Source organism: Sus scrofa, chromosome 2 (assembly GCF_000003025.6).
Source record: "Sus scrofa isolate TJ Tabasco breed Duroc chromosome 2, Sscrofa11.1, whole genome shotgun sequence".
NCBI lineage: Eukaryota > Metazoa > Chordata > Mammalia > Artiodactyla > Suidae > Sus > Sus scrofa.
Window position 1 is genome coordinate 139,096,768 of NC_010444.4, and position 27,650 is coordinate 139,124,417.

Consider the following 27,650-nt stretch of genomic DNA (forward strand, 5'->3'; position numbering starts at 1 on the left):
ACCCTTTAACTCAGACATTCTGCTACAAGGATTGTATGCAAAAAAATAACTAAGATGTGTATTAAATTAACACCCACTGATGTTCATAAAAGCAGTGTTTATAGTGATGAAAAATTGGAGAGAAGCTAACTTCTCAATAGAGAATTATAAAAATCACAGTGAATTTATAAAATCAGATAGCAGACAGCCATTAAAAATCAAGTTTTAAAAGAATAATTGATGAATGTGGATAGAACGATTTTAAAGCAGTATGTGAATATACTTAGACTGGGAAACCACAGGTAATTTTAAAACTTTCTTCTTCATATTTTTTAGAATTTTTCAAATGTTCTGTAACAAACATGTAAAACTTCTGTTGTTTGGTTTTGTTTTTCAATGCCACTTAAACATCTGCATGTGTCTACAGCCTTTTACCACGCACCTGTCTTCTCTAGGTACACAGTTCCTTTCACTCACCTGCAGTACACTGTGTTCTAATCCAACAGGCCTCGCTCTTTTGCACCATGGAACATCCCTTCTGCTCCCTTGTCCCTTTGCAAAGGATGCAGAAACATGAGACACAAATACACTGTACTCACAGGTCAGAAGCTTTGCCACAGGCCAGTCTAAGCCGCTGTGCCTAGTTTTGTGAACAACATGCTCCTGACATTCTGAGTGATGCTTCTGAGACCAGCTCAGGTCTCCTCCTTTTCCTAGATACCAAGATGCCATTGGCCCTGACTTCTTGGGGACTCCTGGCCTCACACCAGTATTGCCGTCTCTAAGCAAATGATCTTTAAAAGGACAGTGCTCTGTGTCAATTAGAAAATGCGTTTAGATGCAAATAACAGAAAGCTTCCTAAGCCCTTGGAAGTTTCCCTTGAGACAGAAGTTAGGAAAGAGGCAGTCACGACTTTGATTCAGCAGGGATGCAGGGTCTTTACATGCTTCTGCCCAGTCATCCTTATGGGTGGACTTGAATCGTCAGGCTAGTCGCTTTGTGGTTACAAAAGGGTTGCTACAGCTCCACAAACTCTATAGGGAGGAAGGACACCACCGGCTGGCTGTGCCTTTCCCTGATTTTCATGAAAGCACAAGCTTTCTCAGAAATCTCTAGAAGATGTTACTTGCATATCATTGGCCAGGACTGACTCAAGTCACAGCCCCAGATGGAAGAGAGACTGGGAAAAAATAAGAATTAGTTGGGCATAGTCTTCCTCAAAGAAAACCAGAATTGAATGGGTATGGGTATGGGATCAATGACTAACAGTACCTGCTGTGTGTTGGCAAGACTGATTCTAGAACTCAGTTCTTTCAGAAGGCAGGATGTCACTAGACTGCATAAAAAACAGACTAGGTCATTCACCTGTGTGTGTTTGCATTACTTAAAGAAAAGGACAACTATTCCTTCACCAAGCATCCTTCAGAACCACCAGCTTTCATAATTATCTCATTGAGTTCATTGCATTCTTACAATAACCTCTCAAGACAGGTCTCATGTCCTTTGTTTTTACAGATGTGGAAACTAACACTCAGAGAAGCAGCTTGCCCAAAGCCACACAGCTAGGGAGTTTGGGGGCTGGACTTCACTGCTGTCTGACCCCAGAGCCCACGTGTTTGCTAGCATACAATACTGGCCTCTTGGCAAGTTCCATCATATGTATCTGAAGACAAATGATGGATTAGGAGACATATAAATGTGTTTGCATCAAAACTTGAGGGTATACATGGGAGGTCAGATGGAGAGCACCCTTCTGTGGGCAACAGGGAAGCGACCAGAACCATAACCTCTCTGATAACTGCTGCTCACAGACAAGGAGGTAACACACCAGGTACCAGGACCTCAAAGGGCCAAGTATGCAGGATGGTTATCACAGAGGGAGACCGGGAAAAGCAATGCAGACACTTAATGCCAACATGAATCAGAAGTCTCAGAGCAAGGTGAGAAGGAGTCTCCATCATATACAGAAACAAGAGAAACTCATAAAAGACAGGAAGGAGAAATTCAACCTGGATATCTATTTACTTAAATACTGCTCTGAATGATATGTAACAGATATGCTACAAGTTTATATTTAATCTTTGTTGTCACCACTCATGCAACAGACACTGTGCTAGGGATACAAAGACAAATTAATTAGATGGAACCCTTGCTTTTAAGACGATGGTAATTCAGTGGATAGACCATAATTAGGGTAGTTTCCTTGTCTCATCATGTGAGATGAGGACTAGCTCTTCTGACCACTGAGACTACAAGAGAAGGTCAAAATTCTAACAAAGCACTCAGAAAACCATAAAAAGCCTTTCAGTCCCAGACTTATAAACCCAACTCCATAAGGACATGGAGAGCAGCCCAGCCCTATGTGATTGTAACACTGGGACGGAAGTGCGCTTCCTGTGCAGACATTCAAATAACACATTACTGATGTGTCTGGGGTTGATTTCTTATTGTCTCATGTAGGGAGAGACAGTACAGGGCCTGGGCACAGGATAGGCATGTAATAAGTGCTGGCTGGATGGATGATGAATGGACAGATGGATGGAGGGATTGATGCTGGGTGGGTGGAGACATGCTATTGTCTACCTCCAGACTCGATCACTGCCCTCAGTTTTAGAAAACAAATAAACAGCTGTTAGAGTATTGCCTTAAGCTTTAAATTTTCATCTTAAATAGGGCTTGGAGGCCTTTAGAAGCAAGATACATGAAGTCAGAGATCACCATTATTTTAGTTCACTACCTTTTTCCTGTAGAAGCAAGTTTCCTACTGGGCACAGGGTAATCAGTATTTAATGCAGGTATCTCACCATAGAAATAGGTATGGTTCTTGTACTGGAAGCTCTCCCCTCAAATGAGAACACACTCTTGCCATCTCCAGATACTCCCTCCTTTGCCTAGAATTGTTCTCTTTGTTCTCATGAGAGTCCATTCGTGAACTGAACGGAATGTTCTATTCCAAAGGACACTACACGTCTATTATCAAGGAAAAACACACATGCTTCCTGAGACACGGGGAGCCCTACTCCTGAGTCAGGGAGGTGGGATACAGGCAGACAGAAGAACCATCTGAGCTGAGGTTGGATGATGCCACCTGCCCCAAATCAGAGGACCAGAAACACACACACACTTTCATTCCAGCCTGAGGTCATGCCCCAGAATGACTGATGCAAGGAAGGCCAGAGACGGGTGTCTCAGCATCACTGAGCCTGCATCTTCAACCTAATTGGTTCTTCCCCTACCATTTCAAGGGGGGCAATAGCCACAAGCTTCAGTACACAAAAGTACCTGAAAACCCTAAGAGCCCATACATTTCCTCAGTTAATTAATTCCACAAATAACTGAAGACAGCCAATCCATACCATGTACTGGCCCACGCATGGGCTGGGCTGGTGCTCACAGCAGCAGACAGTCTAAGGAAAGCCGAGACAGAAGATCCAGGTGGAGAGGACAGACGGGCAGGTCAGAATCACCGACAGGAGCCCGGCAGGCGAATGGGCCCCACTAGAGCCACCCTTCAACACCTGGGGAGGAGGGGTATGGGAGGGGGTGTGGGAGGAGGGGTATGGGAGGGGGTGTGGGAGAAGTGCAGATGCCAGGTCCTGGAGCCTGGGGTGGCCCTGAGGGAACTGAGGCACAGACTGGGATCCAGAAGCAGACCAGGCCAAAGGAGTAAGGGGACATGATTCTATTCTCTCAAGCTACTGTCCTGAAGCTGTGAACACCTCCCAGGATTCGCCTGGTGTAGGAGAGTCTCCTAAGTTCCAAGAGCTGGAAGGAAGTACAGACAAGGGATCTGGACCTTTTCAGCCTCAGTAATACCGTTCAGGGTATTAGTTGTATAGAGCTAGCAGTCCCCATAAAGGGGGCTTTAAAAAAAAACAACTTGGCATCAAGTAATTTTTTGAAGGTCTTTTTTTTTTTTTTTTTTTTTTTTTTTTTGAGTATTACTTGGCCCTATAATCACAATTCTGATCAAACCCCTTGTCAGCACTAATTTTCTGGTCTCTGACATTCAGCTTCTAAATCTGGTTTCATCACCTCCGTGGTCCCCTGCCCAGGTGATTTTAGAAGCTGGGGACACTCACTTCCCCTGCTAGGATGGGATGCCCAGGACTTACTTGGGCGTTAGCCTCAGACAAGCTTGGACAAAGCATAGCCAGGCCAAGGATGCCAAAATAAATAGACACTTTCTAGGCTGCCTTCCTGAGATTCCCAGGCAGATAAATAGCATGGAAGCTGCAGGTTCCTTACACCAAATATGAAGGACCTGTCCCCAGCATGAGCTGCACCACCAGGAAATCTGAAAGCAGGAGCTGTTACATTCTATGGACCCACCACTATCCTCATCATCTCTGCAGCCTCAATGTCCTGGCGCCTCCACCTCTCAGAACTTCCCCTAAATTGTTCTGAAACAATTTCTTTTTTGAGCTCACTGTAGGTCTTGAAATAATGAGAATCCCAAGCAGAACCTCTGCTGTGTAAGATCTACTGTCGCTGGCCATAAAGCTCCTTCTTTAGTTGGGCAAGTCAGCCCTGACCCTAGGAGAGGAACACCCCGTTTCAGCCTCAGGACACCGCCGTGACTGGAACCGTCTCAGACCTCTCTTCTCTGTCGTTGCCCTCAGTCTGAAGAGAGCTGACTCGCTGTTTTTGTTGTGGCTACACTCTCGAGCCATCTTAATGTCTATTTCGATATATCTATACAAGCGCTTATGCTGAGTTTTCGCTGGCATCCTGATATAGTCCTGATGTTAGGTAATCCAAGGGACATCCAGCCTCCTTTATCTCTGATTGCCACTTTGAGTTGCTAAACAGGATCGTCATCAAGATGAGGATACAACAGCTGTATCTGGGGGCCCTAACGACATTGATTGTTACAATTGAGCTCATTTAATTCTCACTACACCTGCTAGCCTGAGCCGCTCACCCCTCCGCCAAGGCCTGGGCTCCCACTGTAACACTTGGCTCTGGGAAGGAAGAGGCTACTAAGAGTTTACTAAGCAGTTGGCTTGCTGGGGTTGGGGGGCGGGGGTGGGCAGCTGCTTGCTCTCTTTCATTATCATTTCAATTTATTTCGTATTGTAAGGCTGTCTTTTCTCCTCACAGCAATTCAGAGCAGGGCAACGGAAGAACATGGCTTCAGGACAGATTACAAATGAATTTTTATCTCTAAGGTGGGAAACTTGTGGCTCTCAGGAAAGTGTGGTACGGTGGTGTGGAATGAGCCCAGGCCAGGCTTTCGGTAAACTTCAGAGAACTAAGGGGGCTTCCAGAAAGAAAGAAGAGAAAATGGGTGGGAGAGGGATGCTCTGACCTTGGATAAATTCCATCAGAGGGGGAAGGGCCACGGGCTCGGTGAAGGAGAGCATCCTCTGAGCACTGAAAGCATGGGGAAATGTAGGTTAAAATGCGGAAGGGACGAGTGTGGGTTGTTTTTGCCTGTCTCTGTTTTCCAAAGGAAGCCTGCCCTCTCAATGGACATTCAGTTCAGGTTACAAACACAGTATAACATGAGGGTAAGAGCGCTCATCTAGGAAAGACTTCAAACCCCTCCTCCTTCATTGATAGCTGTGCGGCCTCAGGCGAGGTACTGAAAAGCTCCCAATCCCAAATGTTCTCACCAGCAACACCAAAGACATCATTTGGTTGTTAGAAGAATTAAACATACACATCAAGGACTTATATGCATATTAATTAAGTACCTCCTACAGATGATCTCTTGTCACCATGAATCTTTTTCTCCTTTTGAACATTATAATCTATGGTGTATCTATGTCATGGACAATGCTTTAAAAAGAATGGGGTAGACTCAAACAAACTATTGCTGCAAATTCAGACAAAAAGCCCTCACGTACTTCCATTCTAGTTGGGCAAGTCAGACCATAAAAGAACAGGTAAGGAAATTACATCTAATGTATTAGAAAGTGATAAATGGTATAGAGAAAAATAAAGGAGGAAAGAGAGATCAGAAGTGCTGGGGATGGTTCCTGAGAAGGTCACGTGTGCAGCCATTGAAAGGTGGCAGCGGAGGGAGCCATGTAGGTGCCTGGGAAGATGGCCCAGGCTGAGGCAGGATGTGAGGGCACATTTGAGGGGTTCACGGGGGTCTGTGTACCTGGAGCTGAGGAAGCAGTGGTTCAAGAGGAGATGCGGCAGCCCATAGCACATGAAAAGATGCTCAACACTGCTAATTATTAGAGAAATGCAAATAAAAACTCCAGTGAGGTTCATTTCATACTGGTCAGCGTGGGCATCATTACAATTCCTACAAATCACAAATGCTAGAGAGGTTGTGGAGAAAAGGAAACCCTCCTACAGCGCTGGTGGGAATGTAAAGTGGTGCAGCCACCATGGAAAACAGCAGGGAGCTTCCTCAAAAAATTAAAAATAGAACTACCATATGATTGTGCAATTTCCCTTCTGTGCATATAGCTGGAAAAAATGAGAACCATGATTTGAAAAGATGCATGCACCCTCATGTTCCCTGCAGCACTCCTCACAAAAGCTAAGACATGGAAACAACCTACATGTCCACCAACAAATTTATGTATAAAGATGTGGTACATGTATACAATGGAAAACCACTCAGCTGTAAAAAAGAACAAAATCATGCCATTTGCAGCTCCATGGATGGACCTAGAGATGACCACAGTGAAGTGAGTCAAAGACAAAAATCATATGATATTACTTATATGTGGATGTGAAATATGAAACAAATAAACTTATTTACGAAACAAACTCTGACTCACTCAGAGACATACAATACAAATTTATCGTTCCAAAGGGGAAAGGGAGAGGGTAGGATAAATTAGGAATTTGGGATTCACAGATACAAACTATTATACATAAATAGATACATTACGAGAACTTACCGTATAGCACAGGGAACTATATTCAATATCTTGTGATAAACGATAATGGAAAGGAATGTGAAAAACAATATACATTTGTGTAACTGAATCACTTTGCTGTACACCAGAAACTAACACGACCCTGTAAATCAACTACAGTGAAACATTTGGATATATCTGAAAAGCTATTCGAAAGACATAATACGATAATTTTGTGTGACTTGTGAGAGGAAGATTTTTTTTTTTTTTAACTTCAGCAGATCAAAATACGGAGCGGCCACTACTAAGATGCAGATACTGCAGGAGGAAGGCAGAGATTTGGGGGTAGATTAGGAGTTTCATTTGGAAAATTCTGATATGACTCTGGGCATCCCAAGAGAAACGCTGGGCGGTCATTACATATTTAAGTCTGGATTCAGGGAACAGAACTGGCAGGCAAGAGAGAGGTGGTCAAGTGGAAGGAGTGGGGGGAAGAGAGAGAGACAGATGAGTGACCCTCCATACAAACATGCCTATAAAACACAAAAAAGGCAGGGCACAAAACATTACATAGCAGAGTTCCCTGGCGGCTCAGTGGTTAAGGACCTGGTGTTGTCACTGAAGCGGCTCTGGTTACTGCAGTGGCATAGGTTCAATCTCTGGCCTGGAACTTCTGCATGTCATAGGTGCAGCCAAGTGAAAAAAACATTACATGGACTATGATCCTGATTTTGGATGAGTACAATTTCAAAAGTACATTAGCATAGATATATAAAAATAATTGGAAGCATAGGCAACAGAAAGCTCATAGAACTGGGAATGAGACATTTTTGCCATAATATTTGGATTTTATATAAGAATGGGTATTAATTTATAAATAAAACATAAGGGCAGGAGAAGAATGCCATTTGAGTGAACTGCCAAAGCCATTCATTTCCAGAAAACCCTCTATCGCCCCCTTCCCTGGACACCAGCTGTGATCCTGGCTACCCTCTGTCTCAGTTTACCCTTCTCTCTCTTTTCACCATCAGCTTTTCCCATTCTGAAGTCTACCAAGGAGACTTCAGAATGATCAGGGGAACCTATGTCTACTTTCCCAGAGCTGAACTCATAGAAGAGGAACCCAAGTTCAAAGCCAAAGTCAGTAGTTATTTCCAGAATCCTGATACATACACTTTTCTTCTTGGATGCAGTTGCCAACTTAATTTCCAACTTTTATTTTTTATTATTATTATTTTTTTAGATCAAGACATTTAGAGGCCCAGCAACAAGGCCCCAAAAATAAAATGTTCCTTGACATGTTTAATTTCTGACCCTAACGTAGTGCTGAACAATAAGCAAGTGAAACTGAATTCGTACAGAAATGTTAACATGACCTGCTTTCAAATTTCAAGTTTGCAAGCCCAAGGCCTTCACCCTGTAACACAATAGGCATTAAAGAAAAACGTTCCTTCCTGGATGCAACGATAAATCTCTATTTTGCCAGGAGCCTCTGCAGCAGGAGTCTTTCAGGATTTTTCCACTGAGACATCACTGTGAGGAAGAGTTCTTGATCCCAGCTCTTTGCACCACCTCCTGTTCCCCTTTAAGCACATTACCCCAACTCCACGCATGATAAGGAATGGAATTAGACAACCGTCTGTCAACCCAGGACTTTTTTCCCCGAATCTAGCCCTCAGGTTGAAATCACCCTTTGAGAAGAGGAAATCATTGTAGACTATTTTTCTACTGTTCCAAATAGCTCAGCTGGAGGGAAGCTGTTATTTCCTCTTTAGCATGCCCTGCTGGAAGGATCTGTGCCACTCTTTCCTCCACCGCCAGAATGGAACATGCCCGCTCTGCCCACACTTTCTGGCAGAGTCAGGCCAGGAAAGGGTTACAGCTCCACAGCCTTCTTGCATCGCAAGAACTGTCAAATTACAAGAAAAAGTCAGCCTTCCTTTGATTGATTCTGTCAAGGTAAAATGTTTGCTTTTTTGGTCGCACTTGTGGCATGCAGAAGTTCCCGGGCTGGGGATTGAACCTGAGCCACAGCTGTAACCAGAGCCACAGCAGTGAGAATGCTGGATCCTTAACCCACTGAGCCATGAGGGAAGTTCCAGGTAAAATGTTACTAATTTAAAAATTTCATCACATAATGACCCTAGGGATCTATGAGTGCCCTCTTCCTTGCCCAAATACGTCCTTATTCTCCAGGGAAATGCTCATCAAATCCACATTAAACAGTTAAACATCCTACCCTGACAGGAGATGATACTCTCCTTCCTTAGATATTGTTGGATATGTAATAAATTAACTACAGCCATTCAGTCTTATCATCAACAGGTAGTTCCTGCTCCTCCTCACATTTATATAAAATCTTTCAAGTCACAGCAGCAACTGCGTCTTCAACCAAGAACAGTCTCAGAACCTTGTGAAACAACTGAACTGAGTTTGATGGCAACATCAAGTAACGGATGCCCTGTTGCAGGCTTGCAAGGTGATATTTCTTAGACAATTGCCAGATGATATTAGAGGCCGTGTGTGGTGTTCCAGGACTGTTTTATGACTTCATAAAAGCCAATGGTTGACCCAAGAGCCAATGGAACAAAAAAATAATTAAACAGACTACAGGAACTAATGAAGGCAGCATGCTTTTTGATCACCGATTTTAGAATATTGCTGGTATTATATTGACTGTTCTCATTTCTGACAGGCATATCATGAAGTCATTTTGCTTTCTTCCTCATCTACATCTCTATTAACTCAGCAGTCTAGGCTTTTACAAACATTTGGATGTGAAACACTTTTGAGTGGTAATCCCCTTCTCATTCACCTCTCAAAATTCTGGAACACTTTCTTCTGAGTCTTTTTGCTTTTAATGGCAATGTAATATACACATAGGTTCAATAAGATTTTTTTTTTTTGGCTTTTTAGGGCCACACCTATGGCATATGGAGTTTCCCAGGCTAGGGGTCTAATCAGAGCTATAGCCACTGGCTTATGCCACAGCCACAATCCATGCCAGATCCGAGCCACGTCTGTGACCTACCCCACAGCTCATGGCAACACCGGATCCCCAACCCACTGAAAGAAGCCAGGGATCGAACCCGCATCCTCGTGGATACTAGTCAGGTTTGTTACTGCTGAGCCACGACGGGAACCCCTGGGTTCAATAAGAATTTGTTTTAATTTTCACTTGTAAGTAACTGAACAAATAGATGGTACAGCCAAGGCCATACCTGGAGAGTCATATTTGAGAGCAAATCTCATTTAATCAAATGTGACAAGCCCGCTGTGAGGGAAAAGGGTTGTACTTTGGAAAACCACAAAGCCCTCCTAGAAAACTGGTCTATTACCTTAGCTTAGCAAGTCAGGAGACCTTAGCAGATTTGGGGGCCCTTGAGGAGAGATGCGTTCACCCCATTTAAAGATACTACAGACAAAACAGCAGAAGTGACTGTCTTGGATTGGTTTCCTTGCCTCAGAACAGAAGAGTAAATACAGACAATAAAGAATATACATGGATGCTTCTCCTAAGAAGATTCTTAAGATACCTCCAGACAGACGCTAATTTTTTGGACTTTGTAGTTACTTAGCACCGCAGGGCTTCAGGCATTCTGACCAAACTGCAAGAGGCTTGTATAATTTAACATTTCTTACTGCAGATACATAAATGATCAGGCCAAAATGCAATGAGATCGGCTTTTTGGTGACCAAAGTAAGAGTAATCTGCGGAGATTATTTGCGACCGCAGTGCTTTACAGTTTACAATATCCTTCCAGATCCCGGTTAAATCTCCCAGAGTCTTTTAACACAATGTTCCCACCAGCACCTTGAACAAATTTAGACTTGAAAATCTCCATTCATGTGCCCTGGAAAAGACAGGACAGCTTAGGAAGAGGCAAGTGGCTAAACACACACACACAAATAGTGGCAGGCTGCAGAAGACACACGTGTGCATGTGTGCAAACACACACACACACACACACACACATGGATGTCCAATCTGTTGCATGGAACAGCCAGCTAAGCTGAGAAACCCAGCTCCACAGAAGGCCAAGGTAGAGGTCTATCTTGGGTCTCACGATGAAGGCTCAAAAAAGGGCTGAGACCAGGGGGACACTACTACTTCCTCCATCACGAAAATACCCAGAAAAGCCCAATCTCTCCCCCGCTCCCCCAACTCTCCAAGCCATGGAAGGGAAGTTGTAGCCCCTGGCTCTGCCCCGCGTGCCAAGCTAAATATGTTACTGGAGAAATGCTTTCGTGGGGCGGGGTGGCAGGTGGCAACTCTCCACACTATGACATCCCTGCAGACTCTGTCCTGAAATCTGGCCTTGAGAAATTCAAAGGATTTTGAGATTAGAGTTCGAGGAAGACCAAGATACACCCCAGGGCAGGCCTGGCCTTAATCCTGCAACCCTGTCCCCTTCCCACACCATGGGGAATCTGACCTCCAAAAGAACCTAGTGCCTATCTTGGTCTAACAGAATTAGCCTCCAAGAAGCTCAGCTCTTCTTTTTCTGTTTAATGGAGGCTGAAGGCAGTTCAGTTTGGAATGCCTAAATGACTGGAGCATTTGCCAAGTGCACCCATCCCCCCACCTAGGCCAGAATGGCTCTGTTCAAGGCCAGGGTCCTGGCATCTGGGGCGGAACTTGACCACGGCAGGCAGCCCTCCACCTCCATCCAGCCCTCCTGCAGGGCATCTCCTGTGGTCCCCACTCACCATTCTTTTCTGCCTTGTGTTTTGGCGGCTCGGGTTCCGGGAGACACGGACAGGGCCCATCACAGAGGGTGGTGAGACTCTTGCCAGTGGAACAAGCATGGAACTCCAACTTGCACTGCAAGAGACAGACAGAACAAGCCTTAAAAATACTGCCCAGCAGATGCCTCCTTGGCTTCCTCAGGACACGGCCTGGGCCCCGCTACCCATGGTTAGGCTCACAAAAGCAAAGACAGAGAACAGAGGAATCTACCCCGTAAACAGCCCGAATAACAGACTCAGAATAAGAAACGGCCTTTTATGTTTTCCATAAACATGCACAGGATAGCATCTAAAAACACATCCTGGGTAGACGTACTTTAATTAATGGTAAACTCAGCCATAACTGTTTATGCGAGTATTAGTATGAAATTAACATCCACAGGGTCCCACAGGGTCCACGAGGTCCCCCCACATCACAGCAGGAGGCTGCTCCGCCACCTTCCCTTACTCCTGCTAGGAAGCTCTGCCCCTGGAGCCCTCCTGGATCCTCTCAGCTGCTCCCACTCTTCCTGGGGAGAAGAGTGACCATCCGTTTAGTAGGATGGGTGGTGCCTGCAGGGCCCAGTGCCTTCCCCGGGAGCCCAGATGAGGCATGAATGCCTTGGCTTCCGCCGTCCCAAACCAGAGCTGTACACAGTCTTTCCCCCAGAGAATGCCTGTGGTTGTCTCACTAGCCGGGGGCCAGGTGGAAACGTCCACCCAATTCTAGCCTTCACAACTAGATGCCTCAAAGCTATACCTCCTCTTGCCAACCCCTTCTTCTGCAACCAAGGTAGCATGCGGGCCACTCTCCCCCAGGTCCTCACTCAAGTCTCAACTGATTGAGAACACAAGGAATAACGAAGGATGTTGTTTATTGATGTAAAAGACCACGACGATTAACAGCATTTTATTACTCCTACATTATGAAAACCAAAAACCAAAACCAAAACAGAGACGTAGGGGCTGACTCGTGGAAGACTGTGACACTCATAGCCCAGGACTCCCAGCCCTGTCTGTTTGACTGCAGGGCTAAGCCCAGACGTCCCCCAGGACCGTTTCTGTCACGTGGGAGAGCCCCAGAGCACAGACTGCACTGTCCTCCACGGGGGGCTGATTATGCGACTGTGCTACTGGCCTGGGCCTGGGTTGTCTGAGCGTTCCCTCCCTTTTCACCTGCAAAATTCTCGAGATCAAGGCCTGGCCGTAATCAGTCTTCCACAAAGGCCCACGGGCCCAGAACCACGTTGCTGTGTGGTGGAGGTTCAAAGGAAGGGGAGATTGGAGCACCCACGGTGCGTGCAGCTCTTATCAGGGGCCATGGGGAATCTTTTAAAAGGAAGAAGAGAGGAGATACGCTCCTTGCCCTTGGAAAACACAAATGCACACCTCTGAAAAAGGCCCCCAGCATTTGCTAAGCAACACATGAGCGCAGTCGAATACTGGCTCCTTGGGAGAGGACGGGCTATTCAGTTCCCACACGGATTTCTCGCAAACAGAGGGAGAAAGGGCTTTCAACCTAACGCATTGGTGTCACTCCTGCGTTACTCCCACTGTCACCCAGGCAGTCGCCCACTACCCTTACAGAGAGAGAGAACAACAGACGAGCCTGCCAGGATTGGCTTCCTCTTAATGCAAAACCCCCTTTGGGGCACATTCCTGGGCTTCTAGTGCTGCGTCTGGTGGGGACCATCTGAAAGAGGCCACGGCCCAGGCTGCAAATGCTGATGGACTGGAGAGAGGAAGCAAAGAGTGTGTAACCTTATAAAGCCACAGGGACGTGACCATGAGGGCAGGTGGGATGTATGTGCCTGCAGACAGTCCAAATGGCTGGAAGATAAGCCAGGAAGAGCACTGGCAGGTGTGTCGCCCATGTAAGAAGCTTCTTTTCAATAGCCTTTGAGCACGCACCCAGGGCTAGAGTGAAGACCACTGCAGCCAGCCCACCCCTCCCTCCTCCCCTGAGCTGGCTCCCTGCAACCATCCTCAGGCTCAGGCTAGTGATTCTTCTATTATTTTTCAACAAAATCCCTAAAGCTCATTTGGGGGGAAATATATTTTACATGTACATGTATTTTACAAAATCAAAATGAGTGCATTTCCTTGCTCTAAAGCCTTGTCATGCTGTGTCTGCAACTGCCTGCTTCTATCTGGGGCAGAGGGTAATCCTCTTCCCAAATATTCTCTGGCCTCCCCGAAAGAAGGGTCTACACTTTGCTCAGCGGCCTGTGTGCAAGGTGATGTCCCCTCTGTGGTGACAGCAAACCTGGCCACGGGACTTGCCTGGGCCAGCGGATTGTGAGCAGGAGGGACCCAAGCCAGGTCTGGGTGGACGTCTGAAGACCCAGTGCTTGGTTTCACCTCTTGGTCTCTTCCCTGTTACCAAAAGGGCACGTGCCCCACAAGGGCCATTCCTTCTGCCTGGGACCCAGAGGGCAGAGGACAGGGAACAGAGCCGCAGCTAACCCACGGCTCGCATGCAGCATGAACAAGAGAGGAAGGCTGGCTGCCATATGCCACCCCTGGGTGGGGATCACTTGCTACCACAGCATAATTTACCAAGAGGTGATGGTCAACAAGACCCTCAAGCACTTAACAGCAGGCCAGAGTCTTAGCCCCTCCCTTCCCTCGGCATGATATGATACTCACATACCCCCGCACAGAGCAGGTGTGCAGTAAATAGCTGCTGAAGGATAAAGGCAGGAGGAAAGGGGCATGGTCACTGTGCAGCTCTAAACCTCTGTCCCCAGCCACCAGGAGCCACCCATCTGCCTGCATGAGGAGTGCAGGTGTCAGAGCTCAGCATTCCTGATGCGTCTCACGACCCAACCTGGACCCATATTGCTCCCTGGTCCTCTTTCAGCTCCACATTTAGCGCTCTGCCTTGCTACCTCCCCACCCACTCCATATGCTCCCCAGATGCCCAGAACCACTGTCCCCCAGGGACGCCTCTCCTCGCCTAGGAACTCCTGCACATGGTTTTTTTTTTTTTTTTTTTTTTTTTTTTTTTTTTTTTGGTCTTTTTAGGGCCCCACCCATGACTTATGGAAGTTCCCACACTAGAGGTTGAATTGGATCTGTAACTGCTGGCCTACACCACAGCCACAGCGATGTCGGATCCTTAACCCACTGAGCAAGGCCAGGGATCAAACCCGTATCCTCATGGATACTAGTTGGGTTTGTTACCGCTGCGCCACCATGGGAACTCCCCGTGCACGGTAATTCTAGCAACTCGGCCCCTGTGGCTGGCCGCAGCCCCTCTCCGTCACAGCTGATGGCTCGGTCTGTGCAGGCAGCCGGGCCTCTTCCCCAACTCCAGAAAGATGCCACCAGAGAAAACAATATTTATCTGCAGTGGAGGAAACACATGTTTCAAGGGCACAGATCTGCCTTTTATCTTCCAGAATAATATGTGGCATTTAAATGACGCCCAAAGACCATAATTTCATTTTTTATAAAGCTCAAATTGTGCTATGTAGAGATACACACCTATGTGGGAATAAGAGCTACTTCAACAAGTGGGGGAGGGGTGGACAAATACCATTGCAAGAGGGGTTACCTCCAGGGAGGAGGGAGGGGGGTCGTGGGAGACAGGAGCCCACAGAGGCCTCGTGAAACCAGGAGTGGTTGATTTCAAGAGTCAGGTGGTGGATTCTGAGGCTTCTGCTTTGTTAGTAGGCTTGGCAATGTGTAAATAATGCATCTGTGTTTATGTGTCAAGTATTTGATGATAAAATATAAAACAGAGTTTATAGGTGTCTATGGAGGTGACGGCCCAGCGATCACCACTGCCCAGAGGAAGCTTCCTTAGAGGAATGAGCCAGCATGAGTGTGGGGCACCCTCCGGTTCGGTAAGCCCTGGATCGCATCTGGGCACAGGCATCTCACACACATTCCTTCCTACAGCTCATCTCCCAGTCCCATCCGTGGGGTTCCCCAACAGCCTCCTACTCCTCCCCCTCTTCCCCATGTCCTTGCTAGGGAAGAACAAAGATGCCAAAAGAGATCCCTGTGCCAACTTTACCCATCAGGGCTTCCCCTGAGACTGGGCTGTACAGCATGCCCGGGACCTGCACACCAAAGTAAGGCCTCCAGTTCCTCTTCCGACCTGCAGGGGACGGAGGCCCAGGAAAGCTCTGGTCCATTTACTGCCAGTCACAGGTGGAGACAATGCACAGATCTGGGTGGACCTGGCAGAAGTGTGCCCTGGTCAGTGTACAAAGAGATTCTTGAAACACAAAGCAGGTGTCCTACAGACCTGCCAAGAGAACGAGAGCCAGGGGAAAAAGAGACACCTACGTAACCTGGCCAAGGCAGGGATTCTGCTCCTAGCTGTGAATTCCTGATCAAGGGACGCCAGGCTCCCACCCATCAGGACATATGCAGCTTTCCTAGGAAAGGGGTGCGGGGAGCAGGGAGCAAGGGAGTGGAAGGATCTTCCCAGGGAAATGGGAGGAGGGAGAAATAAGAGTCCCCCAGCACACCGGGCAGAGGCAAGGCTTCAGAATTCCCACACCTTCGCCCTCACAGTGTTCTCAAAGCATGGGGTGGGGGAACTGACAAAATCATGGATGGAGATTCCGTGGCAGAAAAGACATTCGCAGAAAGCATGTGTCTGCTTCCTGCACGTGTGCCACGCAGGTCCTGAGCATCCAGGCAGCCCGCCTCCCCCCGTCCTGCCTGGGCTGTTGTCCTGTGTCAGAACAGGGTGTGCAGAGCTTCAAGTTAAAGAGATTGCGAGCCTGCCTCATAGAGTCCCCAGCCTGGAGGTGGACTCTCGCGCGGGGAACTCTACCCTATATTCTGTGACAATCCATATGGGAAAAGAATCTGAAAAGGAATTGATGTGTGTGCATATGCAAAACTGACTCACTCTGCTGTACAGCAGAGATGATCACAAGCTTGTAGACCAACCATACTTTCACAAAACTTGAAAAAATGAAAGAAAAAAAAAAAAACCTCACAGACATAGAGAACAAACTAGTAGTTACCAGTGGGGAGAGGGGGGAGGAAAGGGGCAAAATAGGGATAGTGGATTAAACGGTACAAACTACCATGTATAAAATAAGTAAGCTACAAGGAAATACTGCATCGCACAGGGAATATAATATTTTGTAGTATTATAATATTATATAATTTCATCACATCTGTCAACGGAGTATAGCCTTTAAAAACGGTGACTCACTTTGTTGTACAGCAGAAACTTTAATATTGCAAATCAACCTATACTTCAGCTAAAACTAAAAAATAATAAAAAGGCTAAAAACAAGCTGAATATTATTCAAAATAAATAAAAACTGCAAAATGACATTCTCAGGAAAGGGTAAGGGGACACCTGCGACTCCTCATTTTAGGAAAACAGTGGGGTTGGGGGGATAAAAGAAGAAGACTTGAGGGTTTTGGAGGGGCCACTCCATTTGCTCAAAGCTTGCAAAAAGTCAAAGGCAGAGGCACTCCCTGGAGCTCGTCCATTACAAAGGGAAAGAGACATAATAAATGTAGAGGTGCCACGTGACAGTCATGGTCACCATGGCCAGCTGGGGAGATCCCTTCCAGCCCTGGTCTAAGAAGAGAGTAGTCATTGCTATTCTGGCCCCGCTCACCTCTGGGAGGAAAAGCTTTACACTTTTGCGCTCTGGGTGGAATTATATCCCTCAAGTTGGAGTCCTAACCCCTTGAGTCTCAGAATATCGTTTATTTAGAAATAGGGTCTTCCATGTGACCCAGAAATCTCACTCTTGGGCTTATATCTGGAAAAAACTCTCCTTGAAAAAGACACATGCCACCCCTATGTTCACTGCAGCACTATTCACAATAGCCAAGGCATGGAAACAACCTAAATGTCCATCAACAGATGAATGGATGAAGAAGATGTGGTACATATACACACAATGGAATACTACTCAGCCGTAAAAAAAGAACAATGCCATTTGCAGCAACGTGGATGGAACGAGAGACTCTCATACTGAGTGAAATGAGTCAGAAAGATAAAGACAAATACCATATGATATCACCTATAACTGGAATCTAATATCCAGCACAAATGAACATCTCCACAGAAAAGAAAATCATGGACTTGGAGAAAAGACTTGTGGCTGCCTGATGGGAGGGGGAGGGAGTGGGAGGGATTGGGAGCTTGGGGTTAATAGATGCAGACTATTGCCTTTGGAATGGATAAGCAATGAGATCCTTCTATACATTTGCAGCAACATGGATGGAACTAGAGACTCTCATCCTAAGTGGAGTAAGTCAGAAAGAGTAAGAAAAATACCATATGACATCACTTATATCTGGAATCTCATATAAGCCCCAAATGAACCTTTCCATAGAAAAGAAACTCACAGACTTGGAGAACAGACTTGTGGTTGCCAAGGGGGAGGGAGTGGGATGGACTGAGAGCTTGGGGTTAGTAGATGCAAACTATTGCATTTGGAGTGGATAAGCAATGAGATTCTGCCGTATAGCACAAGGAACTGTATCTGGTCACTTGCGATGGAACATGATGGAGGATAATGTAAGAAAAAAGAATGTATGTGTGCATGTGCGTGCATGTGTGTGTGTGAGAGAGAGAGAAAGACTGGGTCACTTTTCTGTAGAGTAGAAAATTGACAGAACACTGTAAACCAACTATAATGGAAAATATAAAAATCATTTTAAAATTAAAACAAAAAGAAATAGGGTCTTGACCGAGATAATCAAGTTAAGATGAACTCAATAGAGTAAGCCCTGATTCAATGTGATGGCATGCTCATGAGAAAGGGAAATTCGGTCACAGAGACGGACACTCAGAGGGAGGATGGTGGGAAGGGCTATGGGGCAAGAAGGCCACCCACAGGAAATGCCTGAGACCGACAGAGGCTGGAAGAAGCCAGAGAGAGCTCCTCCCCTGCAGCCGCAGAAGGAACCCACCTTGCCCACATCTTCATTTCAGACTTCGAACTCAGGGGCTGTGAGACGAGAAACTTCTGCTGTTAGAGCCACCCAGTTCATGGTACTGTTTACCGCAGCCCTGGCAAATGGGCTTCCACCTAGATTTTTAACACTTTTTTTTTGGGGGGGGGTGCATCTCTGGCTTATGGAACGTCTCAGGGCAGGGACTGAAGACAGAGCTGCCACAGCGAAAATGTCAGATCCTTAGCTTGAGGCACCAGAAGAAAACTCCTGGATTTTTAGAAGTGATCATCCTTAAAGGACGGATTACCCTGTCTTAGGCTCATAAAGCACAGATCTTTGCGCCAAGATGGCTCAATTCTCCTAAAAAGAAAGTAACACAGAATGGCAGCCTCGGGACATGGGGTCACTGGGAATAAAGAACACGGCCAATGTGTCAGCTGAGGCTCACGGCCAGAAAAGAAGAAATATGAAAAATTCAAGCCTCTATATTGCTTTTGGGATAAAACACTTAAATAAATAATTAGCCATAACTACTGAAAGGAAGAGAGCTGAAGAAGTGGGAAATAAGTGAGGAGTTCAAACACAGTTCTGGAACCCATCTTCACACAAAGCAAGCATAAAAATAAATACTAACCGTGGAAGCTTCTATACCTCTCGACCTGCTGGAACACATATGCCTGCCCCAATCAGCACAGAAACAGAGAAGCCGGAAGAAGAGCCAGAAATTCCACAAAGGGGCAGGCATATTCAAACTGCTGACCTACTTAAAAATAAATGTGCTAGCAGATTTCCCAACCAAACTTCCCTTCCCGCTTTGCCTAACCCGCCAACTCATGTCGGAATGAGCGCATGTCTGGGCACAAATGGCCAGTAACCCTCTCTCCTCTGCGATTTGTAAAGCGAAGCTAATAACCTCGCTCTGGCTCACTGCTCCCGAGGCTTCCACGGGGTACCCCCTCCTCCACCACCGCACCTCACTCTTCCTGTTGCCTCACATGCTTTGGGTGTTATTTTTAACATTTCATTTAAATCGCTTTCTTGGCTGTATTTCATCAACCTATCATCTATTTTTAAACCAGACTGTTGACAGTTCGCAGTTGACAATTTGGTTCACAGTTGACGAATTCTGATTTGTTTTTATTCCCCCAAAATCATCTCAAAGAAGGGGGATGTAGAAAATCTCATGCATCTGCCGGCTTTCTAATGGTGGGGGCGGGGGTGGGGGGCAGGCGAGCAGCCGTTGATGGCACACGTTCTCTGGGGACAAGGAACCACTGACCTTTCTGCCCAGGGCTGCAATGTCCTGGGATCATCTGATGGGAAGAGTGAGGAGACACAAGGGAGGGGGCTTGGGGCTCTTGTTCAGAAGTTTCAAACGTGCACGCATGTGGGTCCCTTCCCGAATGCCGCAAGTATTTACTGTGTGCCTACTGCGGTCCGGGCCCTGTTGGAGGTTCTGAACCAATGGAACAAAGGTCCTGCTCTCCTGAAGTTTATGGGCCAGGTACTGATGAGGGCGGTGAAGGAGCATCACGGAGAGGACAAGACAGGGAGTAGCAAGGAAGGCATGGCACATCACCCAGGTGACCGCAAAGTCTTCCAGCAAGATGACATCTGGGCAAGGAACAGAGCAAAGTGAGCCAGGAAGCTATGGGGGGAAGGGGGCTCCAGGCAGAGGGAAGTGCAAAGGCCCTGAGGTGGAAGGTGCTGACTGCTCTTGAGACACAGACAGGAAGGCAGTGAGGCTGGAGAGAGGGGGAAGGGAGCAACGCAGCTGGGCTGCTGGCGGGCCTCTGCAGAAGGTCTGTGTGCCCAGGCTCAGCCTTTACATCCCGTCCTGCCTCTGTCTCTCTCTCTGTCACACACACACACACAAACATACACACTCTCTCCCCCTTACTTTCTCTCTCTCCCATACACACTTTTCTTTTTTTTTTTAATTTGTATTTTTGCTTTTTAGGGCCGCACCTGCATCATATGCAAGTTCCCAGGCTAAGTAAGGGTTGAATCAGAGCTACAACTGCCAGTCACATTCCCAGCACTGGTGGATCCAAACCGCATATGGTCTGCAGCCTACACCACAGCTCAGGGCAACACTGGATTCCAGACCTGCTGAGAAAGGTCAGGGATGGACCAGACATCCTCACTAGTCGGATTCATTTCCGCTGCACCACAAGGGGAACTCCCCACACTTTTCTTTTCTCAATTGAGAGTTCCAAAGAAGGCAGCACTTGAAAGCTAAGTCGCCTAAAATGTGAAAAAGAAAAGCTCTTCTTTAGAACAGAAGAATGCCAGCTAAATGCATTTAGAAGGAAAGACAGATTTAGAAAAGTGTCGTTTTGCAACCCTCTATGTAACAACCAAGTCAAGAAGGAATTGTTCAATGTTTTCTAAAAATACTGGGTGAAAGTTCCTGGGGAACAGGACATTCACACAGGCTCCAAGTGTCAACCCACAGAATACCTAATTAAAAGAGGAAAATGTGCATTGTCAATAAACACTTGGCAGTCACCCCTTAACAAAGGGGCCAAGGAGCCAATTTAGTGCCACCAGGGGTGGCACCACCTGGCACAGACCTCCTAATGTGCCTCAAAAAGAAGTAATGACAGCGCCTTTGAGGTATCGGTGCCAAAAAAAAGAAGGCTTAACCTGAATCTGTTCATTACAAACCCAATCCAGACCTGAGGACATTTATATGACAACTGCCTTAACAGCTCAAAAAATAAAACAAACAAACAAAAAAACCCCGGAGTGAGTGGGGCATTGTTCTAGAAGAAATTTAAAAGAGGAAACAAGTGTAATGAGTGAGGCTTGATCGGTTCTTGAATAATAATTACCCAGAGCTATAAAAGGCATTCTGGGGGAAATGTTGTGATTGCAATGTGGATTACATATTAAGAAACCCTGAATTATTGTTCTCGAAGGTGTAATAATACCTATTAAGGTGGCCATACAGGAGAATGCCTGTTCTTTTTTCTTAGGAGGGAGACGTCACACTGTCTACAAATTACTTCTAAATGGTCCAGGGAAAAACTGCACAGGGGTATAAAGAGAGGCGGGGCGGGGGGAGAGAATGCATCATTTTAGCATTTTAGATCTTGCAAAGGTACATGAGAATGCTGCAAAATTTTAATAACTGTCAAACCTTAGTTGAGGTGTACACGGGTATTCATTCCAATATTCTTGAAACTCTTCCATACATTCATAATTGTTACATCAATCTCTAGGGAAAAGTAAATATAACTTGCTTTGTCCAGTGGGACCAGAATTCTTTGCAGAAACCACAATTTGCTCCCCTGACTGTTGTTCCTTCACCTGCCCACTAGAGGGCGAGCTCAGGGGGGCGGGCAGCCAGGACCCTGTTGGTACCACCTGGCCTGGAAGTGAGATGAGCAGGCCTTCAACAAGGGTTTGTTAGACTTAGGTTTTCCTGACACACAAATTCTCTTTACAGACGTAAGGAGGCACCACTGTAGTGGGAAGGCTTGGCACAGACATCCTGAACTGCAGCATTTTAGATCTTGCAAAGATACATGTTTGTGTTGCATATGGGGAAACTGAGGCTGGAAGAAGATGGGCAGCTTGTCTGAGACCATTCTGTTTAGTAATTTCCTCGCCTGCTGCCCACCTCGTCTCAGCCCCGGCTTACAGCCAGGACCTCATACATGCTTATTTATTTCTAGGATGCACCACACCTAACACTAGGTGAGAGCTAGTGCTGGTTTTACAGGTGAAAAGACGGAACCCTGGAGAAAGCAAAGGACAGCCGTGAGGTTACAAGGCTATCAATGGCAGATTTCATTTGAATCCAGATCATTCAACCTCTCCCCCTAGTCTGCTGTTGTTTGTGGGGACACACAAACTGCTCCCACGGCAGGGGGCTCGCCAAGCCTTGCCTGGCATCCAGGGGGAGCCGGATGAAGAGGCAGAGGACAAGAGGAGGAGTGAGCCAGAGTTGGGGAGATGGAGAAGGGAGGCTGCCATGATGCTGAGCTCTAGCGGGGAGGTGAGCCGCTGGCTGCTTCTCCCGAAATCATGCCACATGGAACCCTGGCTGCTCTGCTGAGAGTGATGCTGTTCAAAGTCACTTTCAACGGCTGAAATTCGCTAAGAGAACGTACGGAGGTCAGGCTGGTTGGCCGGCAGATCTGGAGAGGATCCTGGGGGCGCCCTTCCTTTGTGTCCAGAAGCTGATGGAAGTGCCAGGGCTGTAGCTATTCTGGGCTGACAGACTCATTGTCCAGCAGCATCCACGGCTCTGCCCGGTCATTCAGGGGCTGGCAGTTCAGAGTGTCCCAGCCAGGGCCTCAGAACTAGATTCCCACCTGGCAGGAAGTTCCTTGAGAGCAAGAACTGCATGCTGCTGGCCTCACATCCCCCAGGGCCAGATATGAGTCCTACTCCTTGAGAGTGGGCTTACCGCATGAATTAGCCAACCATCTTCCTAGTCACTCTAATTGGTAAGGGACCACCACTCTCATTTTGCAGAGGAGGCGAGACACAGGTCAGCAAAGAGAACACAACTAAGGATGAAAGGAGAGAGGAAGAAAAGACAGGGGGAGAGGAGGAATGGCAGGAGGAGAGGCAGGAAGCCAAGTGAGGAGAAATACGAGGAAGAGGATGGGGGCGAGGCCAGAGAAGGAAGCAGCAGAAGACTCCAGGAGGTGTGGGGAGCTGGGTCTTGTGCTCCTGCCTGGCTGAGTGTGTGGGCTTGGGCGGGTCCAGGAGAAAGAAAGAGTGTGTTCCGAGGTGCTGGCACCTGCTTAAAAGAAAATGTTTCCACTGCTAGAAATGCCCTTGGGATGCCCGTCTCTCTGGTTGTCCCTGCTTCCCGGAGTCCCTGCCCCGCCCTAAGCCACCTCGCTCAGCTGCCCTTCCCCCCACCCTTCCGGCTCTGCCTGCCTCTATCATTGCAAACCCAGAAGGGAGTCTGACCTTCAGGGGCTCAGCCGCTTACAGGAGGTGAGGATCAGGGCAATGAGCATCACCTGCTCAAGTCTCCCTTTCCTTATCCCTAAACAAAAAGAGCCCCCCTCCTGCAGCTGTCAGGAGAGCAGAACAGACGACTCGGGGGTCCCTTGTACTGGCAGATTCTACATCTTCTTCCATCCTCAGGCCCTCTCAGCCCTGCCTTTGCTCCTCCTGCCTCCAAGAGCTTCTCCACACATGAGTGAGTTTCATCCAATTCAAGTCTATTTGAGATGCTCCACTCCAGCCTACATGCATCCCCGGTTCCCCGTCATCCTTAGGTAAAAATGAAGATTTGCCCCCAGCAGAAGAGGCCCCGCCCACTCCGCTCCAGAGTACAGATCCCCCAAGTTGACAGTGGATGCTCCAGCTTGGCCTCTCCTCCTCAACACCCTGCTCTGCCTGTGGCCCCCCATGGAGCCTGTGCTGCTGGCTCCAAAGGCTCCTGTGCCCACCTCAACCCCAACACCTGCCGTGTTTTACCACGACTGCTTTCTGGCCGGTCTCTCTCATGAGCTCCACACACTGGATGTTTTAATGTACATGTTTAGCCCCAGTGCCGAGCACAGCATCTAGGAAACAGCAGGTACTAAATATACCTGAAGACAAAGAGATGCTCAGGCCGGTGAACAGATGGATACTGGTCCCTCCCGTCTCGCTGCCTACTGAGCAATCCCATAGACCGGGGGTTGAGTCCAGTCCAGCTGCCCAAATGATACCATCTCTCCCTGCACAACTCCAGGTGTTGATGGGCCTTGGCCCCGTGAATGACATCCGGGCTCTCAGAGTCTGCCAGCTGCAGAGCTTGGATGGCCCCTCTCCTGCCCACTGTGACTCTCCCTGCTGGCCAGGGAGTCGGACCAAAGATCCCCATGTGCTGACATATTCCCCACGTGGCTAGATTAAACTCAAGTCCTCAGTTCTGAGGCCCATCACCTCTGGTTCTAGTTTTGCTTCTCCAATAGCAATGCCTCATTTCTTCGACATCCGTGCTCCACCCCGCTCCCCAGGCCTTGCTTCACCAGGAGGGTCCTCTCACCTGACGGCTTTTCTCTTTCCCCATCCCAGCCTCCCAACTCAGGCTGCCACCCTCTACCACACCCAACCACTCTTGCTGCAGCAGAACCCCCTGCTCCAGGTGCATTTTCAACCTCCACGCCCCAGGCCTGCTCCTCTGGTGGCCTCTGTCCCCTGGGGTGGACTTCTCACTGGTAATTTAGCTGCTGGACTTTAGGGCTTTTGTGGAATCCACCTGTGTGTCCTTAAGAGTCAGGCTATGAACCTAAGTATAGCTGTATCCTCCATGGCCCTGGCAGAAATTGATTATAAAGTCTTCATAATATGTATAATGTTCACTGGAACCAGGCATTGTGTGAAAATTGTACCTACACTGTTTTCTCGTATTTGCACTCCAGCATCTACAAGGGAAGAGCTATTCTAACAGACACCTTACACGGGCTCAGAAACACTGAGTGCCCAGGGAAAGCCAGCTCTAAGTGGCGGAGCCAGAATTCAAACCCGGGCTATCTGACTCTAAGGCCTGTGTTCCCAAGACGTTAATTGCATGGTCTCACGGCCAGATATTTACCAAGTGCAGGGCTGTACTGACAAGGGTCCATCTTGTCAGCCTACCCAGGGGGCCTGCAAGAGGCCCTCTCTTATAAAGGGTTGGGGTTAGGGTTGGAGTTGGGGTTAGGGTTAGGGTTAGGGTTAGGGTTGGGGTTAGGGTTATCGCCCACGTGGGAGGCATGCTCTGTGGAGCATACCAGGGCAGCAAGCCTCAGGGTTATACCGTTCTGCACCTGGAAAGGCAGAGAGGCTGTGTCCCTCTCCAGCGTCTCTGTCAGGCTCCTGTCATGATCTCAATGGGCCATGGGCTCCATGAGGGCAGGCATCTTGGACTTCTCTCTCCCTGTTGCATCTCAGACACCTGAGGCGTGCCCAGCATAGTAGGGACCCATATTCATAGCTCAATGAAAGAATAAATGAATGCCACAGAAAAGAATACCCTCCTAAACCCTGCCAGGCCTATCACCAAAGAAAGAATGAGTGTCTCAGGAAATGAGTGAAGAAGAACCACAGACATTCTAAGTGGCGACAGCAGAGAGAGGAATTCACAGCCACCAAAAGGCTGAGAGGACCACGTCACTAATGGGAAGCAAAGTCAGACTGAGAAGAAGTGTGCATCACTCCACAACCTCTGCGAAGTGGACCAGCAAAGGTCACTTCGATGGTGTCAAACTCATTGTCTTGTGGTTTTGAACTTCTGAGAAGGCAGGCTTGGTAGGAGCTCAGGATGATGGTGAAGCCTCCTTCCTGTTCTGGCCACCTCAGCAGGAGGACGCACCACCTCTCGTCCAGAGCATCTCTGAAGGGTAGTCCCAAGGCACCTTCTTCACGTTGTCTGCATTTCTTTGTCATCACTGATACCTGTACAGACAGGCTCCTGGGTCTTGGTTTCTGATGTGATGACCTCTCGGAGGGCCTTGTCATAAAAACCCCTCGCTTCACTCCGATACAGAGACTCCGCAGACAAGGGAGAAGAAATACAGATGGAGAAAGAGAAGCAGCAGATTTCCAGATGGATAAAGCATCCAGGTTGCATCCCCAGAAGCCCCTGACGCTGATGAATGAGAAAACAGGTGCCAGCTAAGCACATCCACCAATTCCCTCCCAAAGCTAACACGTGCCAAGGTCAAAAACAGCCATTAACATCTCACCGCAGCCTCACATAAGATAACCATCACCAGCCATGCAGCCTCCTTTTGCATCTGCTCTTCAGAACAATTTTTTTCCTCCCCTTCCCCCTCCCCACTTACTTGCTCTGGAAACTAAACCCCCAACACCTTTCTGAAAAAAAGCCTGCATACATTCATAAGAGCCAACAAAAGAAAGCCATAGATAAACGTGGCCAAAAATGCCAAAGCAGACGTTGACCACACGCAACAGGATTAAGGTGATATTTTCAAAATGACACAGAAACTTAAACTTTGAATTACTACCCGATTTTACTGCTTAGAGATGAAAGACCCTGGAGTGCCGAACGAAAAAGCCATAAAACTCAAAGAGGATTTTCTTTGCTTGGCATCACCTCTGTGACAAATACATTTAAGTAATAAAATGCCCTTGTAAGAGTTCATTCTCTGAAACTGGGGAGGGCTGGACAAAGTCTGCCATGTTCCCCAGTGAGTCTCATCTTATTCCTCTAAAACCTGAGAAAGGGGGAGCCATCTGCACCCGGTGCCCCATGAGGCTGACCTTTGAGCCCACCCTGCCCTGTGAGGTGAGCTCGGGTTGGTAGTTTCCCTGCCCATCCCAGAGGCAGAAATGTCTAGGTCCTGTTATTCCCAGAGACCCCCTCTCCTTTTGTACTTTTATTCTTGAGGCTGTAACTACAGCCCCAGTGGTCCTGAGACAGCCATGACTTGTCAGGGGCAAGCCTTCAAGGCAGGTGAGGTATAGGCATGTGATGTTGCCATGGAGGTACCTGGCGCACTTCTTGAGATGTACAGGGAGGTAGATCTGAAACCAGAAGATCAGCCCTGGGGACGAAGGGAGCAGAGACACACCCAGAGCCTGCAAAAAGCCCTGTGATGAGATGCCAGGACCCAACCAGGTAAGGGACAGTGATGAGGGTAAAATGAAGAGGTGAGCAACTGACCTGGTAAAAGACCGGAGGGGCAGGAGTGGGGACCCAGCCATAGCGGGCAGCCAGTCGGAGACAAGAAGCCACGGAAGCTCTCATGACGAGTGCAGGGGACGGTGAGTTCAGATGAGGATGCATGAGAGTTAACCCGGTGCTGAGGGGCTGGGACGTGAGAGAAGCAGTTTGTACAGCTTTTGAGCATCCATCAGCCTTAGACTGCCCCCCACACTGTGTCCTCGGGCATGGAACGGGGCCAGGAAGGCCCCAGAGTTCAGGCTGGCCCTCCGCCTATAGGGGTCTGAGCAAAGCGTTACAGCTTCAAAGATCCAGGAGCTCATCACACATTCAGTCCTCAGCTCCAGCTTCACACAAGCCTTTCCTCTCCCTGATTTCAAAGTTAGAGAGTTCAAAATAGTCTCCTCCCACCCTGACCAAGTTTCCAGTGGCATATTTTGATGTCAATCCAGAACCTGCGTTAATCAGGCCAAAATTCACTAACAAAGGCCAACTGTGATCTCCAGGAAGCTAGCAGCTCTCCAACAAGTATAATTCGTGTTTCCTTACAGCAGAGCAATTCTTCTAATACTGTAACAGCAAGCTCCGGGGG

At 47.7% G+C, this 27,650-nt stretch overlaps 1 protein-coding gene across 2 annotated transcripts in view; it reads right to left on the minus strand.

The window, feature by feature from the left end:
• SPOCK1 (SPARC/osteonectin, cwcv and kazal like domains proteoglycan 1) overlaps positions 1-27,650 on the minus strand; it is a 505,425-nt gene that overhangs the window by 78,591 nt on the left and 399,184 nt on the right. For both annotated transcript variants that reach the window (XM_003354287.4, XM_005661679.2), the window contains one exon: positions 11,518-11,632. In XM_003354287.4, the coding sequence (XP_003354335.2) occupies positions 11,518-11,632 (115 nt within the window). The remainder of the gene's footprint in view (positions 1-11,517; positions 11,633-27,650) is intronic.